At 36.6% G+C, this 18,009-nt stretch overlaps 1 protein-coding gene across 1 annotated transcript in view; it reads right to left on the reverse strand.

The window, feature by feature from the left end:
- LOC122812033 (prosaposin-like) overlaps positions 1-18,009 on the reverse strand; it is a 162,794-nt gene that overhangs the window by 120,314 nt on the left and 24,471 nt on the right. The window contains exon 2 of the mRNA XM_044084276.1: positions 17,182-17,321. Within this exon, the coding sequence (XP_043940211.1) occupies positions 17,182-17,321 (140 nt within the window). The remainder of the gene's footprint in view (positions 1-17,181; positions 17,322-18,009) is intronic.

Below are 18,009 nucleotides of genomic sequence, written 5' to 3' on the forward strand. Positions count from 1 at the left end.
TTGGTGTGGATACTTCTCACGCACTCTGTACTTGAGTGAGTTATTAGTAGAGGGTTGTCAGTGTATATGAGGCAATTGCTACACTGCCTCAAGAGACCCAAGTCAACAGGGTTGGCAGGAGAAACAAGGGTAGTCCAACAGTCCATAATGTTAGATTGAAGTCTGTTGTCAGTAGGGGTGGCATTTCAGAATAATTCATGGAGGAGCTCAGTGGTTGGATATTTCTGCCTGTGGTTTTATTTATTTATTTATTTGCTGGTAGTTAATAGGTTACAACTCACTAGCAGTATTTTTTTGACTGGAAAAGCACTAAGCATGAGGGCTATACCAGTGTGCTATAGTAGTATCTAAGGGAAAATTGCTGAATTTAACTCCCTGGTTTTGGCACACAGTTGTGTGACAATGTGCGGTGCTGCTCAGTGTGCAAACAAGCAGAAACCTACTCAAATGCAGGGTCTAAATACCAAAAGCTAAAAGCTTGAAAAAAAACTTTAAAAAGATTCAAAAGAACCAATAAGAATGCTTATTCCAAGCCCTAGACCGATCTCCCTTTACCAGACAGGGTCTAATCAACACAAGCCTCTCACTAAAGTACAGATAGGCCCCTTCCAATCCAAGATGCCCTGGAAAACATTCCCATAACAAACAATCACTGCAAACAAACCCAGATGCAGCAAGCCTGTATCTGGACTATGCTACAGCTACCAGCTACCCTAGTTTCAGTGGAAAACACTAGAGAATGAATAACACAGCAGAAAAACAGCAGTGAGACACTAAAAATATTTAAAACAGCAGAAAATCAGCAAGGAGGCTTTAAAGAATGTGTTAAACAGCTAACAGATTAGTTATTTAAACACTGCTTGGCAGGAAAACCAGAAAAAGCAGAACAAATAGCTTTAAAACAATGAAAAAAAAATAGTAAATGCTTAACAGTGAACATAGCAAATAATGCTTTGCAAACAGTGAAAACAGCAATAAAATTTGATTTATCAGGCACAGTAATGCAGACAATTGCAGCACAACAGTGTAGTTTATTACAGAGTATAAAAATACAGTATAAAAGCTGGCAGACAAAAAAAAATGCAGTAAAAAAAAAAAAAAAAAAAAAAAAAAAAAAACAGGCAACTTATGTTTTTTTTTTTGTAGCTCAGAAGCCTCTAGTCGTCTGGTATCTCAGCTCAGAATTGTGGCTGGAACCCCACCTCAGTTCAGCTTGGTACAAACAAGCAGAAACCTGCTCAAATGCAAGGCCTAAATGCCAGAAGCTAAAAACTTGAACATTTCTGAATGTCACAGATAACTGAGTATGAAGAAGAAGAAAAAGAAGAAGCTGTAGTGAAACATAAGTGCCAAATATAGTATAAGCTGATGGAAAAAATCTGCTCTATGGTCATTTTTATAAAAATACATTGTACCGCTGAGTCAGTCAATTATTTTAGTGAATTAAAGAAACAAATTAAAAGAGTTTAGGTTTGGTAAGTTACATAACTTATAAGACAGAACTGCATGTAGTATAAAACAAGTATAATATGTGGGATAGGTTACTGAAAAATATCAAACTTAACATTAGAATTATTGACTTGTACAGAGCATGTTGAATTGCTATATAGCAGGATAAAAGCAGTGACATTTTGAAGTATGTAAATTTGCACTAGTCAGTATTTCAAATGACTTAAACAGAAACCAATGTAGGTACAGCAGTTTTGATTAAAACAAATAACAGAATTGTAATCACTTGTTAGTGGCCATTTCTCAGGATATTTTACTTTAAGAAAAGATTCAAATAAGCCTATTACTGCTTGTCAAGTTGAATTGGAAGAATATCTGTGTCTGTCTAACGTAACCGATGCCAAAGCATTTCATATCATGAGGACTCATGGCACGTTTGAGAGATCGTGAAAAAAACATGGTTTGGTAATGAGACAGTATAACAGAAAATTAGGAAAACCTTTCCCTTGTGAACTGTGTGAATATTGTAAATTCCTAGCAAATATCTGCTATTTTATGAATATGCATACAGATAGACCACAGGGAGCTTTGGATTATTTCTATTGTAACACTAGTTTTGATTTGTTTTATATAGCTAGTGACTCCACATGATGGATGAGCTGCAAACTTTCTCACTGAATTTATTGAAGTGTTTATTCAAAATGCTTTTTTCAAAATTTGTGCATCTTTAGAGATATTAAAATATTTATTTGTTGGTTAAGGTGAGGTAAAATTAAAGAGATGAGGGTATGGAGCTACTTTGAATAAAGGGAACTACACAAGTAGCCCCTTTTGAGAGCAGCTCTCCACCCAGATTTAAATGAAGTTGTCAATATAAAGTGCATTTTAAAAACAGGAAGATTAAAATTAATTTTAAGATTATAAGATTTTTCATTATCTTTTATTTTTAACTTTCAGGGTACTATTAAAATTGCATCTAATTGTTTATTGACTGGCTTGATTGCTGCATCATATCACATGATTGTTTTGAAGAAATTGTGAATTGCCTAATGATTCTCATTTAATTTGGGTCTATATTACAAGATCGAATGCTTAGGTGATCGAACACCTAAACATCGAACTTGTAATATCGAAAGCAAAAAACAGCGAACGGCAAATTTAACGCAGGAAAAGATTTCCTGTGTTCGTTCGCCGGATTTTGCCGTTTTGTCTACTGTAAAACGATCTCGGAGTTGGTATATTTAGTTAGGGAGGAGGTGTGGGGGGCACAGCCCCCCACTTAGTTTGGGTGTAAAGTTATTTTTTTTCCGTGGTTGACTGACATGTTTTCTTGCACCGTTCGACGTTTTTGGGTTCGATATTACAAGTTTGATGTTTAGGTGTTCGATCACCTAAGCATCCAATCTTGTAATATAGATGCTTTAATTTGTGGACACAAGACCTAATCAGGGTTAGTAAAAGAGTGATATGACTTGATATTTAATATGTTCAAAACTGTAAAAATGAGTCATAAGATTTTTGTCAAGCATGAGACGCAAAAGAAGAATTTTATTAATTAGTTCTGGATGAGAAATAGTTATAAGCATGAAAAAATGTTCTGCAATTAATTATGGGTGTAAAAGCTGTGGAAGAATTACTCTGCATAATACTGTAAAATAAAACAAATAAATCTTCATTTGAAAAGATTGCATGTGCTATACAAAATCACAAGAACTGCTTGTTTGGGAGCACAATTTGCGTAGACAATGTGCACAGACAAAATATTTTGTAAAACAAAAATGCAAAAGGGTTGCATTCAGAAAATGAGTTGGGAATATCGGAAGAAACTGTTAATAAATGTAGTTGTGCTTTGGTAAAGCATAATGTAATGTCTGCACAAACACTGGAAAGACTGCAACTTAAAGAAATCAATGCAAATTTGTCATGGAAACTATTCACTAAAACCAAAGAATCAGAAAGTGCTTACATGTTAGTATAGAAATATGAAATATAAAACTCAGTTCCAGAAAGCTAGTACTGTGCATGGTTTTAGAATTTTAGGTCATTTCAGTTACACAAGGCATAGTAAATGAAAATAATTCATTATGAAAGCACAGTTGGAAAAAGTATACATAAATAGTTCAAATATGTATGTCCTGGTTTGTTGTGTATATTAGGTGTATATACCTTTTTCATATATTTTCTACTATTTTATAAGCACTGCACGCTCAATAATAATTCAACATTTCTGGCCTTATATGTCCACTGCTAATGAACAGTCCTTGTCCACACATGATGGATTTGTTCCTTTTTGTGGAAGTGACAGTATCCTGTCGTGCCCTTCATGACAGGCAGGACTTCCATGTCTATAGAGAGATGGTCTTTCAGCACCTCCTACTGAGGCTGCTGCTCTCTGAAGTATGTGTTTTTAGAGGAAGACAGCATAACCATAGCCAGGGAGAGGTTTTTGTAATACTAATGAAGTGGAGAGAATTTAACAACATCACAGTTATCAGTATGCAGAATATCAGATCAGTCCTCCACCCCCTGCCTGACATTTATTATCGTAACCACAGCCGGTGAAATAACCACCAGTCTCCTCTGGTGATTGTTATCATTACAAGTAAACTCTCACCCCAAACTTGTAGAAGGAGAGTCCAGTAGCCTTATCTTGTATACTCACGAATTGGAAGAAATGCATGGCTTGAGCCTACTGAAGAGGTAAACATCATGGCTATTGTTGTTCAGTCTTACAAACATCATACCTATATGGATCTACAAGATGTCATTAAAACAATGAAAAGAGAGCTCTGTCTAATTCATACACCTAAAGAAGTGGTGCCTGCAATGCAAGGAACAAAGCATTTTCCTGTGCTTGACTCAAATCTGAATATGAGCAAATCAAGATATTACGTATATATGTATGCATGTGTGTAGTATATATTTAATTTTCTAACTGGGTTAATTCACTGATCCAAGCTGACCAGTTTCACTCATTGCCTAGGCAAAAAGCACAATAGTACAAATATGCAATACATAAAAGGCTCAGTATGCACATTTAAGGTACAACGTTTAATTTCAGTTACAAGACAAACAAAACCCAGGTGCAGAGGTAAGTATTAGGTTATCTGCCTTTGCAGGCCTTTTTAAGTCTAGCCAATTTCCAAAGGTGAGAATCTGATTCAGTACCTTGTGTCTGTGAGATAAAAAACTTAACTATTATGCTACATATTTAAAAACAAAATGCAAACAACAAAACATTGTTTCATCAGTATATAGTGATTTCTAAATGCAAGACAGAGTCATTATGTACAGTCAAACGTACTGGCTAGGTAGGAGGTTAAAAATCATTGTTAGAATATACAATACAGAACTGTACAATGAAGTGTAATTAGCATTTAAAAACATGGACACTGAGTGGTCAAAGCAATCAGTGTATCTAACATTACTCCTGCAAAAATACCAGCTGGAAAAAAAAAGGCCAACTTGGTAAAATTGTGCAAGTGTAGCCAAAGTGCTGAAATTGTTGTCATGTCCACAACAATAACCATAAAAAAACATAAAGGTCTTAAGCAAAATCTCTTTCCCTAACAGAAAACTGCTCCTTGAAGTAGGATAGCACATAAAAAGATTAACAGAATATAGGATTATATTGGCTGCTGTATTTTGCTTTTTGGCACCATATATCACCAATGCACCTTATCAGCTTACAATGTTTCAGAATTATGAGGGCTGGTACCACACATTGCAAGTTAAATGACCTGCATACATATGAACTCAACTCCTTTAAAACATGATAGCACCTCTTTTTACATGATGCATTGAATCAGTATCTCCGTGTACATATTAAACACATATGGTACATCATTCATGCCCATATAATGACATTATTTAACTCATTACAGCTTGGTGACACTTCCAAGGCTATCTGCAGTTACATCCTACTGACACCTCTAGGCATCCAATATTGCTTGCTCATATTTGCATTATTAATTGCAAAACCATGCTATAAACAAAGTATCAAAACATTTCATCTTGAACCTTACACAATGGCAAACACAGCTGTATTGGTATTTGGATTCATACAATATTTATTTATATTGTCGTAAATTTCATGTTTTTCTAAATATTGACAATCAAAAACCACAGACAGAATTGTTTACTCTCATATGAAAGCTCTCAGCTGGATGAACAAAATGCTGAAGACAGTATGTATATAACTTGAGTGGTTGCTGAAATATTGTACGTTGTTTACAAAATTGTGTAACCGTAATAGTTATTGTGTCGACTGTGACCTAGAAAATCCAGTTCAAGACCTAGAACCTAAAGAATACTGCTGCTATAAAATATATAATGTTTTATATAATATTTTATATAATTATAAAATATAATCTGTACTGAAGAGCTTGTTATTTACACTTTTTTAAATTTCTCCAGGTCTTTTAGGTTTCTAATACCATGATGGGAATGGACCCAATTCCCAAGTCAAAGTATGATTAAAGTTCATGAAATTAGTAGTTTCAATCTTTGATGTTAGCCAAAAGTGCTCTTTGCGGCACCTACAATGTGCCCACTAATGACTCCTTCTGCAATTCGTATGGAGTTATATGTATTGGTAACATATCTAAATACGATTGTAGATTCTTTTTTTATAAGACCCATTGCTCTCACTACTATTGCAACTGTCTGGGTATCTTTCTTCCACATTGCTCTTGTTTCTGCCTGCAAATCCTGATATTTTATGATTTTGTGTCTCTCTGTATGCAAGACACTGTAGTCACTGGGTGTGGCGATTTCAATGATCAGTGTTACTTTTGTCTTCTTTTTATGGAATGCTATATCTGGTTTTCTAGCATCTATCTTTTCAACTGTTGGTAATGGGTGATCCCATTTGATGTAGACTTCATAATTTTCTATATTGCTTTGTGGCTCATGTTTCAAGTGTTTTTAGCTACTTCAATATTATAATGTTTGCACAATCCCCAGTGCAATAGTCTTGCCACATTATTATGCCTTTCAGTATGCAATCCTTCTGCTATTAGTATATCACAACCAGCAACAAGGTGTGCAACTGTTTCCAGTTCTATTTTACAAAATCTACATTTGTCTACTTCTCCCACATGTTCAAAGGACTTTGTAAAGCAATGTGTATGCAGCCCACTATCTTGTGCCGCTGATATTAACATTTCATCTTTTGGTTTGAAGTTGCCTCTCCTTAACCATTCCTGCATTTGATCCTGATCAACATGAGGTTCTTGTAGGAGTTTTCTATACTTGCAAATACATTTATGCAGTTTCCACGTTTATTGCCTTTTCATCTGATCCTTCACAGTATATTCTTTCTTTTGTTTTTTGGTACATTCAGTTGCTGCCTGATTTTTATCTACTTCTGGTTTGAATTCCATTCCCACTTGACTCAGATATGCTTCTGGTAGGCTAAGAAGGGAAGTCATTTTAGATTTATTCTCCTCATATTTCAAAACTTTCACTATGTTTGGGTCTTGAAAGGTCAGCAAATATGCATGCTGTCCCACGATTGCAGATCTATACATGTAATCAATTTCAAGGAGGCCCATCCCTCCTTTGGAACGGGGAATATATAATCTTGGTGTGCACTGATTTTTATAAATCATTTGGTGAGCATGAAGCATCCTTCTTGTTTTCCTGTCTAATCTATCCAACACCTGTTGGGGCCAGTCAATCACTCCAAAAACCCCAAAATTGTAAATTAGGACAGGAAGAGCAAATTGGTTTATAGCTTTAATTTTGTTCCTAGATGTCAACACTGTTTTCAGGATTAAGTCTTCTAAAATATTCCTTACTAAATTTTATTTGCATTTGTTCATGTTTTATTATTGATCCTTCATCATTTCCAAAATATGTATGCACTCCCTCTTGCTCAAATTCTTTAATATCACATTCCTATCCCAAACTGATGTTTTCTTGGTGCTGCAGCTTTCCTGCTTTAAATGTTGCTTTTGCACATTTATCAAGATCAAACGACATTCGTATATCATCTGAAAAGGTTTTGAAAACTTGCAGTTGTGCTTTCAGTTCCTCATCTGGTGAGCCATGCAATTTTAAATCATTGACAAAGAAAAGATGAGAAGCCTTTACACTTTGTTACTTTCTGGAAGCCAAATTATAGCCATGACCTAATCCATTAAGCAGACAGTTTAATGGGTTAAGGGCAAGGCAAAAGAGCAATGGTGACAGAGTCACCCTGGAATATCCCCCTTTGCATTTTTATCCCTGCAATAATAATTTGACCTTTATCATGGCTTAACTGCAAAGCGGATTGCCACTGTTTCATGGTCATTGTGATGTAGTTTATCAGTGTAGGGTGTAGTGTAGGCACTCTTTTATCCATGAATGTGGGACACTGTCAAATGCTTTTTTTGTAGTCAGTCCATGCCATACTTAGATTCTACCCCTTTTTATGGTTCTCCACTATGACTTTAACAACAAATGATCCTTTGTTTCATATGAGTTTCTTTTATTGCCCTTTTGTTCTATTGCCATAATTGAGTTTTCTTCTAAATAACAATAAATTCTGTCAGCATCAATTCCAGTGTATAGTTTATATATCGTCAGAAGGCAAGTTATTTTATTTATTTATTTATTTATTTGTTTGTTTATTTATTTATTTATTTATTTATTACATTTGTTAACCAGGTATGTCTGACTGGGCCAGAGGCCCGTTTTCAGTGGAGACCCGGGGAGAAAAGCCCTGCAAAATACAAAACAACATATAAAACAAAAGCATAGTAACAGCAATACATTAGTACAAAAATATTTTACAATATCAAGAAACAGAGCAATACAAGGTCATGTTGACTAGAGGAGACCAAGGGAGAAAAACGTGACATTAGTGCAACACAACCAAGAAGCAGTAAAAAAATACTACAAACAATATAACTGTAGAAAGGCAGTAGCACTAACAACCAAGTAGCAGAACATGTAGTCCAATCAATGAACTGTAAATTTACAGTGTAGCATGAGCAAACCCTAGATAGGATCTAAAATAAAGTTTGTAAAAAGGTTAGATGATAGTTTGAGAAAAAAAAGGTAAAAAATAAAAAAGTGGGAAATAGAATTAACCTTGAGAGTGGCATGATCATAGCCAGTGACTAGTAAGGTGTTCCTTTAGGAGTGTTTTGAACTGGTAATGTGCTGGACTTTTTGTTATTAAGTCTGGAAGGGTGTTTCAGTGTTTGGCTATTCTGTATGAGTAGAGGGTGTCGCCATGCTGGTTATGGGAGTTGGATACTTTTAGTAAGAGTTTATTGGAAGATGTGAGGGATCTAATATTAGCATTAGGCTGAACTAAAGAGGTGATTGCCGGGCAGTTGTTGGGATGGTAGATTATTTTGTGGGCTAAGGATAGTTGATTGAGAGATAGAAGGTTGGTAAGCTCAAGCCAGTTTAATGTTACAAGAGCAAAGCAATGGTGGGATCTGTGTAGGAGATTAGAGGCAAATTTAGCAATCTTATGATAGCATGATTCAATATTACTGAGGTCAGATTTTCGAAAGTTAGTAAATATAGGAGAGCTGTAGAGAAGGGTAGATAGAAGGCGTGTGTGAGCAGTTGCTAGCCTGACATTTGGAGTTAGAAATGATTTAGCCCTGTAAAGGCTAGCTAGTTTGATGTGGACTTTTTGATGGTTTGTGTAATATGAATGTCAAATTTGAGGGATTCATCTAAGGTAATACCTAATAGTTTAGTATGGTTAGTGGGGGCAATGTTGGTACTGTTTGCACAGATGATAGATAGAGAAAGCTGTGATGTCTTGGATTTTCTGTTATTCAAAACTATAATTTTGGTTTTGTTTGGATTTAAAATAAGTTGATGTTGGGAGAGGAAGGTTTCAATGTCTTGAAAAAAAGACTGCATTTTTAGTTGGAGTTCTTGGGGTGAGTAGGCTGAACAGATAAGGATAGCATCATCTGCATACTGTACTATGGTGGCATGTCGGGTAGCTATACTGAGGGTTTTTGTGAATATGATGAAGATTAGTGGTCCGAGACTAGATCACTGGGGTACACCCACAGAGATGGGGAGTAGTGGGGACAGAGAATTTTCTCACCTTGTAGCCTGTTGATGGTTGGAAAAATAGCTGTGGAACCAAGTTAGAGAGAATAAACTAAGGCCATAGGTAGATAGTTTATTTAGTAGAAGCTGATGGGATATGGCGTCAAAGGCTTTAGACAAGTTGAGAAATACAGAAGAGACATGCTGGCCTTCATTGATGAGATGGTGGATGGTATTAGTGAAGGTTAGGAGGGCAGTGCTGGTACTGTCCTTAGATCTGAAACCATGCTGGGAGTGAGAAAGTAGGTTATTATTAAGGAAGTAGTTTATGAGCTGGTTGTGGATGCATTTTTCTAAAATGTTTGTAAGGGGGAAAGAATGGCTATGGGACGATAGTTGGCTAGTTCTTTGGAGGGGCCACCTTCATGGAGAGGTATAATATGAGATATTTTCCATAAGAGTGGGACATATTGTTCTTTAATAGAATGATTGATCTGTATTGAAATGGGGTATGCAAGTGAAGGGGCTGCAAGTTTTAAAAATTCAGTAGGGAGTTTGTCTGCTGCTGTGCGGCATGGTTTGAGTTTGGACAAGAGAGTTTTTATGTACTTAGTTTGTATGGGTGAGAAGGAGAAGACACTGTGTTTGTTAATGGCTGGGGTGGGGACAGTAAGTGGCTGGGTTAGTTGGTTGTCTAAAAGGGAGGTGACAATGTTGATGAAGTGGGTGTTAAACTGGGTTGAGATAGGGACTAGCTTCTTTGAGATAACAGGAGGGGGGATAGAGGTATGACCTGGATTTAGCAGCTGGTTGATGGAAAGCCAGAATTTTTGAGGGTTGTTTAGGGGGGGATTGCTGACAAGATAGGGAGTATGCTTGCTTGTCTCTTTTTATTTGTTTTTTTTGTTAAGTTTCTTATTGTTCTATAATTTTTTAGGGTAGCTTGCAGGTTCACTTTTAAGCAGGAGCGTTGTTTTTCCTGTTGTTAGCCAGGCTGGTGTCTGTTTGGGGTTTGCATATAAATAATTCTTACTCATGCCTAAATCTTCATGCAAAGATGTCAATACTTATAACCAGAAGTAAGGTATTGCATCTGGGCCTGGGAGTTTCCAATTAGAGGCTTTTCTTAACTTTGTTTCAATCTCTCTGGCTGTTACTTCATCCCATTTCATATCCTGTACCTTTGAACTGCTTATTCTTTCTTTTACTTCTTCTATCTGTTTAGCATCTTTGTTATGTACCACAGGATCTTCAAAAATAGTTCTACAAAATGTATCTATTTCTTCTTTTTTTTTTGTGGTCTTTCATTTCCTTTTACCTTGTTTCCCAATTCTCTATAAAACTTTTTTGGGTCATCAATATCAATATTTACACCTGTACAGTAAACTATATGGTTCCAGAGTTATGAAGATTTGTTTGAAATGTGAGGTGATAATTTGAAACTTTCAATAAAGCTTAGGCTCCACCAACTGGAAGTTACAGTGCAAATGTCCAGAGCTCCACTGGGGGGAATGAGTTAAGAATATTAAGAAGTATCTCTCTTAAATAATATTTTTGTATACTAACAACAATCTGTATTTGGTTGTGGGTAATACAGGATTTATCAGTCACTGGCTTTGTTTGATCACTCAGGCTTGCTCAAACCATTCCATCCATAGTGATTTCTGCATTACCCATAGCCAAATATGACTTATGCCTAAATAATAATATGTATGAGGCAGAGCTGTTAGTATAAGTGAGGTGCTGGTTGCTGAGTTGGTAATAACCCCAAGATGATAAATATTTTATTCTACAGTTTTCTTCTTCTTTCAGGTTTTTCCCAGTTAGGGGTCGTCACAGCAGATCACCTGTCCGCTCATGATTGGCAGTGGAGTTTTACGGTGTCAAGTTGCCAGCCCAGCGCCCAACCTTCCACAGAAGGCACACTCATGCCTAGGGCCAATTTAGAGTGCCCAATCCACCTACAGCATGTCTTTAGGATGTGGGAGGAAACCGGAGCACCCAGAGGAAAGCCATGCGACCACAGAGAGGACATGCAGACTCCACACAGAAGGCACCCCAGCCGAGGAACGAACTGGAGAGCCTCTTGCCGTGAGGCAGCAATGCTAACCGCTGGATCACTGTGGCTGCCCAAATATTATATTCTACAGTAATACAATTAAAAATATTTAGTCTTTTTTTCCAAGCCAAACTAATATAGGCATACAATTGCTTGTGTAGCTTCATATATTCTGGCAATCATCCTCTTTTTCCAGTTTTTATAACTGGTTTAATGACATTAGGGATGGTCTAGAACCAAAATTGACATTTATAAACCGTCTTTTTTCCTTGTCCTAATTAACTTTTGCCACTGCTATTTGTTTGTATTTCTATCAGGAAATGCCCTCATCTCTGTAAGAGAGTGGAATGGGATGAAACACTGTGCATTATTTATTTCCCTCATGTGCCAGCTTCTGTAGTTTAATTGAAGATTTCATCCCACAGTTCCCATTTCTCTCAATGAGTCTTACGCGGTCTGTCTCTCTCTGTGTACCTCTCAGTCATTTGTTGCATTACTTTTCCTCCTAGCAGCTCTTGCTTTGTTTTCCATCTCCTTGTTTTTCTGTTTTTTAATTACTATCAGTAATAAAGTTGCTGATACTTCCCAATGCTTTCATAGTCTTTCACTTCCAACCTATATTAAAAGAAAAGTACCCTTTGTCAGTTTCCAATTCTATCCCACAATTGTTATTAATAATTGTTCTAGTTCACTTTTATCTTTCTGTAGCATTTTATAAGCCCAGAATATGTGCTCCCATGTCTCTTCTCAATTGCGTTTGTATCTCCATGTGATAGGAGAAAACCCCAGAAACATTTTATGTAACCTGTCTGGAGAATAAAAATATTTATGTAAGCACTTCCAGACAAATATGTAACATTTCCTGGATCAGGTTGCAGTCTTTGGGCCTGTGCATATGTTCCACCATATTTCCTCTGACATTCCCCCTTCTGTTGAGTTGTGATAACTTTGTAGGACACACCATCTTCTTACCCATCTGTCTCCGATTATTACTCTACATACTACACTAGCGAAACCCCATTGGTTCCCCTTATTTTCTTATTTTCAACCACACCAGTTCAGTCTTTTCTGTCTTTCTTTTCTCTATTTCCTTTTCATGCTTATACAGAATCTCATAAGGTCCTCTACATTCCAAGTTTTCCTTATTTAGTTTTCTGAATTTTTAGCATAATTTGACCCATGTAAACTTCAAATCACCTGTACACATTTCTACCCGATAAGAAAATTTCCTCTCCTTATTATGCACATTTTCTACTGCTTTAACATTTATACCAAAGAAATATACTTTTCCTGTCAGGCAGATTTCACATTTCAAAGGCTGTTATTCCTTGTTCCGAAAAAAAACTTTGCACCTTGTCACAAAGTTGTCCCTCTATATCTCCCTTTTTCTCCTGAGACGAAAGTACAAACCATTCATCCCTCCTACCTGTCTTTACTGCACCTGCAACATTTCTTTCCATTTTGTGTCATATCATGGGTTCTATATATTGAAAATGAGCTTAAGTTGTGCTGCTCTGTAACATTCTTCTAGTATAGTCACCCCTCATCTTCATTTTACTGCATCTTTGCCACCTTATTTTTAAATTTTTCCTCCCACATATAGTTGATAACCTCTCTCCTCACCTGTTCACAAAATTTATCTCCCTGATCATCAGATAGTGCCTGTGCTAAATATAACACCACTTACAATATCAACATTTTCAATGCAGTGATCTTTGATCTATATCGCTCACTATTACTTTCCACTTTTTTATCATATTTCTTCTTCTTCTTTCCAATACTTGGTCCCACATTTCTTTCATTGCCTCTTTTTTATTTTGCAGGTAATCAAACTCCCAAAGATTTAAGTCTATAATGCCCCCATAAATTGAAGTATATCTTAATCAGTTTTTGTGAGGGTGCATAGTTTATGCAAATTGCCATTGTCTTCCTGTTTATTTTTCAGCCTGATATATTTTTTGAATTTATTATACTAAATATTTTTCCTATGTCTCATTCACGGTTTGTGGAATAAAGTATCACATCATCCATAAACAACTCCATCTGTCCCTCAATATATAACTGAAACTGGCTCTCCTCTAACTATCACACAAGGTCAAGTCCTAAAAGTGCTATCAAAAGCTAAAAATACTACATCGATGAGTCCTGACAATATCCCTCCATTAATCTTAAATAGCATGAAACACAATTCAGCCACAGCTCTAACAATGCTGCTCAATCTCAGTGTCCACACTGGCTTTGAACCAAGTGAACTGCGAACAGCTAAAGTCATTCTCCTGCTTAAGGGGGAACCATCCACAGACCTGGGCAATTACAGACCCATATGTCTGACCAGCCTCATATACAAAGCCAAGACTTATCATGGAATTAATCAATCAGGGCATAGGGAACCTACTAATACTGGACATGTCTCAGTTTGGATTTGTCAAAAGCAGGTCATGCTTACTCAGCCTAATGGATTGTTTTATAAAGGTCATCAAAGCAGTAGATGAAGGCAAAATGGAACACACCACATACCTCGACATTACCAAAGCTTTTGACACAATTCTCACTCAGGCGTAGTAGAAAAGCTAAATAAACTGGGAATAAACACCTTTGTAACCTGTTGGATTACTAACTGGCTCACAAATAGGATGCAGGAAATCAAAATAGAAGAAGTTACCTCCACAAAGAGACCGGTCACTAGTGGAGTCCCCCAGGGTTCTGTGCTGGGACCCATCATATTTGGCATCTACTTTTCTGAAGTAAAGGTCAATACCAAAATGCTGTAACTAACTAGTTTGCAGATGACTGCAAGCTAGGAGCAGTCACAGAATCCCCAAATTACTTAACCTTCCTGCAGGAGAGTTTGTCCCCAAATAAATAACTAGTGTCAAAATGATGGATTGCAACTAAATGTCAAAAAAATGCATATCTGTATCCTTTGTAAAGTCATCTACACCCAGGGAACTACCACATTGACAAACACCCCTAAAAGTTGACTCAGTTGTTCAAACTTTTGGAATCTATGTGGACAGTGACCTAAATTTAGCCAACATATGTCCAGTGCTGTAAGAAAGTTCTTCTATATTGCATAGCTTATATACAAAGGGATTGTGTCTTTGTCTAGAGATGTCATCGCCCCCCTTTAATCAGCTGTCATTAGAGCAGTAATTGAATATAATGTCTCCTTTAGCATGCATCTGTGCAACCTCACGCAACAACTAGAACACCCACAGAGATACCATATTAAAGAGATACAAGGCCTAAACAACATGGCCTATATGAACTGACTCAAAGCCCTGTCACTATATTCTGTATCCTACAGACTGCTAGGAGGTGACCTGTGTCTGGTATACAAGGCATCCTTTGACCCAGTATTGATGGATTTGTTGCACATCAGCAAGTCAAATAGCCTCAGACATAATCACCACTATTTATAGAAGGGAGTGTAAAAGAAATAATCTCTTACACAGAGATAGTATGCACCCACCCCACATATATAAAAATATAATGAGGGGATAAGTCCTAACAACCTCTAGGTTAACAAATATAGATAGCGATTGTGTAAAAGAGTTACAAAGATTGGAGAGTGAGTTCTTATTTGGAGGTTGCAAATCCAATGAGTGTACCTTATTTATAGAAAGTGCCAATATAGAATGATCAGGAAAGGGCAAACCCTTCTTTAGGAATTGTGAATTACACATGGGAGACACCAATTAAACCAATAAAAATTATCTAGATAAATGCAGAATGGTTATTCCTTACACCAGGAATAATATAGAGAAATGAAATATTATCTTTAAGAACTGGAAAATCTTGATGGCAGATGATAAGCTTAAGCAACTTGTAGTTAAGAAGCCCAGTTTTGCCTACAAAAACAACAAATCTCTTAAACAACTGCTATGTTATGAAAAGACTAATATAAATAAACTTGGTGTGACATCACAGAGGGTTGAGACATTTAGTTGCAGGAGATGTAATTTTTGCTTCTATATAGGTAACACCAATACATTTGTTCATCCAACTACGGGGAAATCTTATGAGTTTAGTAGGTATGCAGATTGCAGGACTAGAGACATAAAGTATTTGACATCCTGCAGTAAGTGCCCAGTATTTTATGTTGGGAAAACCAACAGAACATTAAGAGAACACATACAAGAACATAGTTATGCAATTAATAAGGAAGATACAACCAATGTCCTTGCTAGGCATGTCTGTGAGAGTGGGTCATTACACAAATTTAAGTTTATAATGTTAGAGTTAGCCTTTAGAAGTCTCCAATTAAGCAATATTAAGAACATCACAGAAAAAATAGAGATGAAGTGGATTATTAGGCTTCAGCCTAATAGATGTTTCAGCCTTAATGAAAGAATTTCATTGAAACCATTTTTGACAGATAGACCATTAAATAAGTAGGCTAAAGTTATAGATTTCTCCCTCCACCCCTCTACCCCTCCCTTCTTGATATATATGTGTGTTTTATACATATATTTTTATCTGAATGTATTTTTTATATTTTTTTCTAAGATTCATGTGTAAAATGTAATTTTTAGTAATGTTCAATGTATTTATAATAAATGTATGTGAGATGGCTAACGTCAAGATTAATTACTATTTAATGGTTTTAGTTCTATGATTGGATGGTTTGATATGATTGTATGGTATTTAGACAGATGTACTGAGTGTGTTTTTTAGAAAGTCTGATGAAGCGTTGATCCTGACGTGAAAGCGCTTACTTTATATTAAATGTTTTTAGCCCTGTTTGTGCCTTCCTTTATTTATTTTTGGATCAAACACTAAAATGAAGCTGTAATTCAAATATTTGTATAAAAACTGCATTCTGTGGGGGTTATGCCTCCCACACATATCAATGTAGAGCCTACTGTCTCACTCCCCTACTTACACATATTTAATTCAAAGTTGCAATAACTTAGAGACAGAGGGAATACTTTGTTATCCAGTAAAACCAAATATTCTGCTTTTCTTAGGCAATATAGTCTCCAACAAAATTAAGTACACCATTTACTCTGTAGAGTTATCAGTGAGATTGTATGTGATTATATATTATGTAAAAAAAGTATTATGTACTACTCCATTGAGAGAGATAAATATGCAGCAGACAAACACACACACACACACACACACACACACACACACACACACAAATACACATTACTGACAGATAAATATGCAGCACACACACACTCGCACACCAGACATACCAACCACCACACACACACACACACACACACACACACACACACACACACACACACACACAGACACACTTACACATCAGACATACCAACCACATCACTCACACACACACACACACACACACACACACACACACACACACACACACACACACACACACACACACACTCACACATCAGACATACCAGCTACACCACACACACACACACACACACACACTCACACATCAGACATACCAACCACATCACACACACACTCACACATCAGACATACCAGCTACACCACACACACACACACACACACACACACACACACACACACACACACACACACACACACACTCACACATCAGACATACCAACTACACACACACACACACACACACACACACACACACACACACACACACACACACACACACACACACACATTTTCAGCTTCACCATGACAGCAGTACTTACCATTACCACATGGGACACATTCCATACATGCTGTTCGCAGTAGTCTATGACATCACATTGGACTGCTGTTTCCTTGTCCTTACACCAGTAGTCTGGGCCATTCCCGCAGTCTGCATGGGTCAGTGCCTTTCCAAACACAACTGTGTGGAAAGAAGAAAGAGAAATGGGTACTAACAAATAACCAATTTGATTCTGTCTTTGACACATCTGCTTGTAAAGAGAACATCACTCATCATAGTGTTACAAATATATCCATGAAAGTGTACAAAGTGGAGTGAACAATGTGTTGTCTAAAGTACTTTGTCGTTCATTTTATAGTCTATACTTATATAAAATAATTGACTGTACCAGTTATTGTATGCGCAAGTCATGTGCTTAGTCTGCAAAGTGGGCATCTGATACATGTCTTATTATGTGTACCACTGTAAAAATGTATGAGCATTTATGCTGTTTCCTCTAATGGGTTATTTAAATATGCCTTTGCTCGTCGCTCACCATCATGCCTCCATCTTCACCAGAACAACATAATAACTCATATCCTAAAAAAATGTGATGCTCTAGCTTTCTCTGACTCACTAAAAGATATGAACTGGAACCCTGTAAAAACTCTCCCTCTTGATGACACTGTTACATACTTCAGTACTACATTCAATAACCTGCTAGGTAGCTTCGCTCCCCCCAGAACTAAAAGAATCAAAACCAAATCCACCCCTTGGCTAACTAAAGCAATTATTACACTCATGCTTCTCTCAGATAAATCTTGGAAGCATTACCATAAATCTAAAGCACCTAACACCCCTACTGAGTATAAGCAACTTCGTAATAAAG

This window comes from Protopterus annectens, chromosome 9.part0 (assembly GCF_019279795.1).
Source record: "Protopterus annectens isolate FY-2018-M chromosome 9.part0, PAN1.0, whole genome shotgun sequence".
Taxonomy (NCBI): Eukaryota; Metazoa; Chordata; order Ceratodontiformes; family Protopteridae; genus Protopterus; species Protopterus annectens.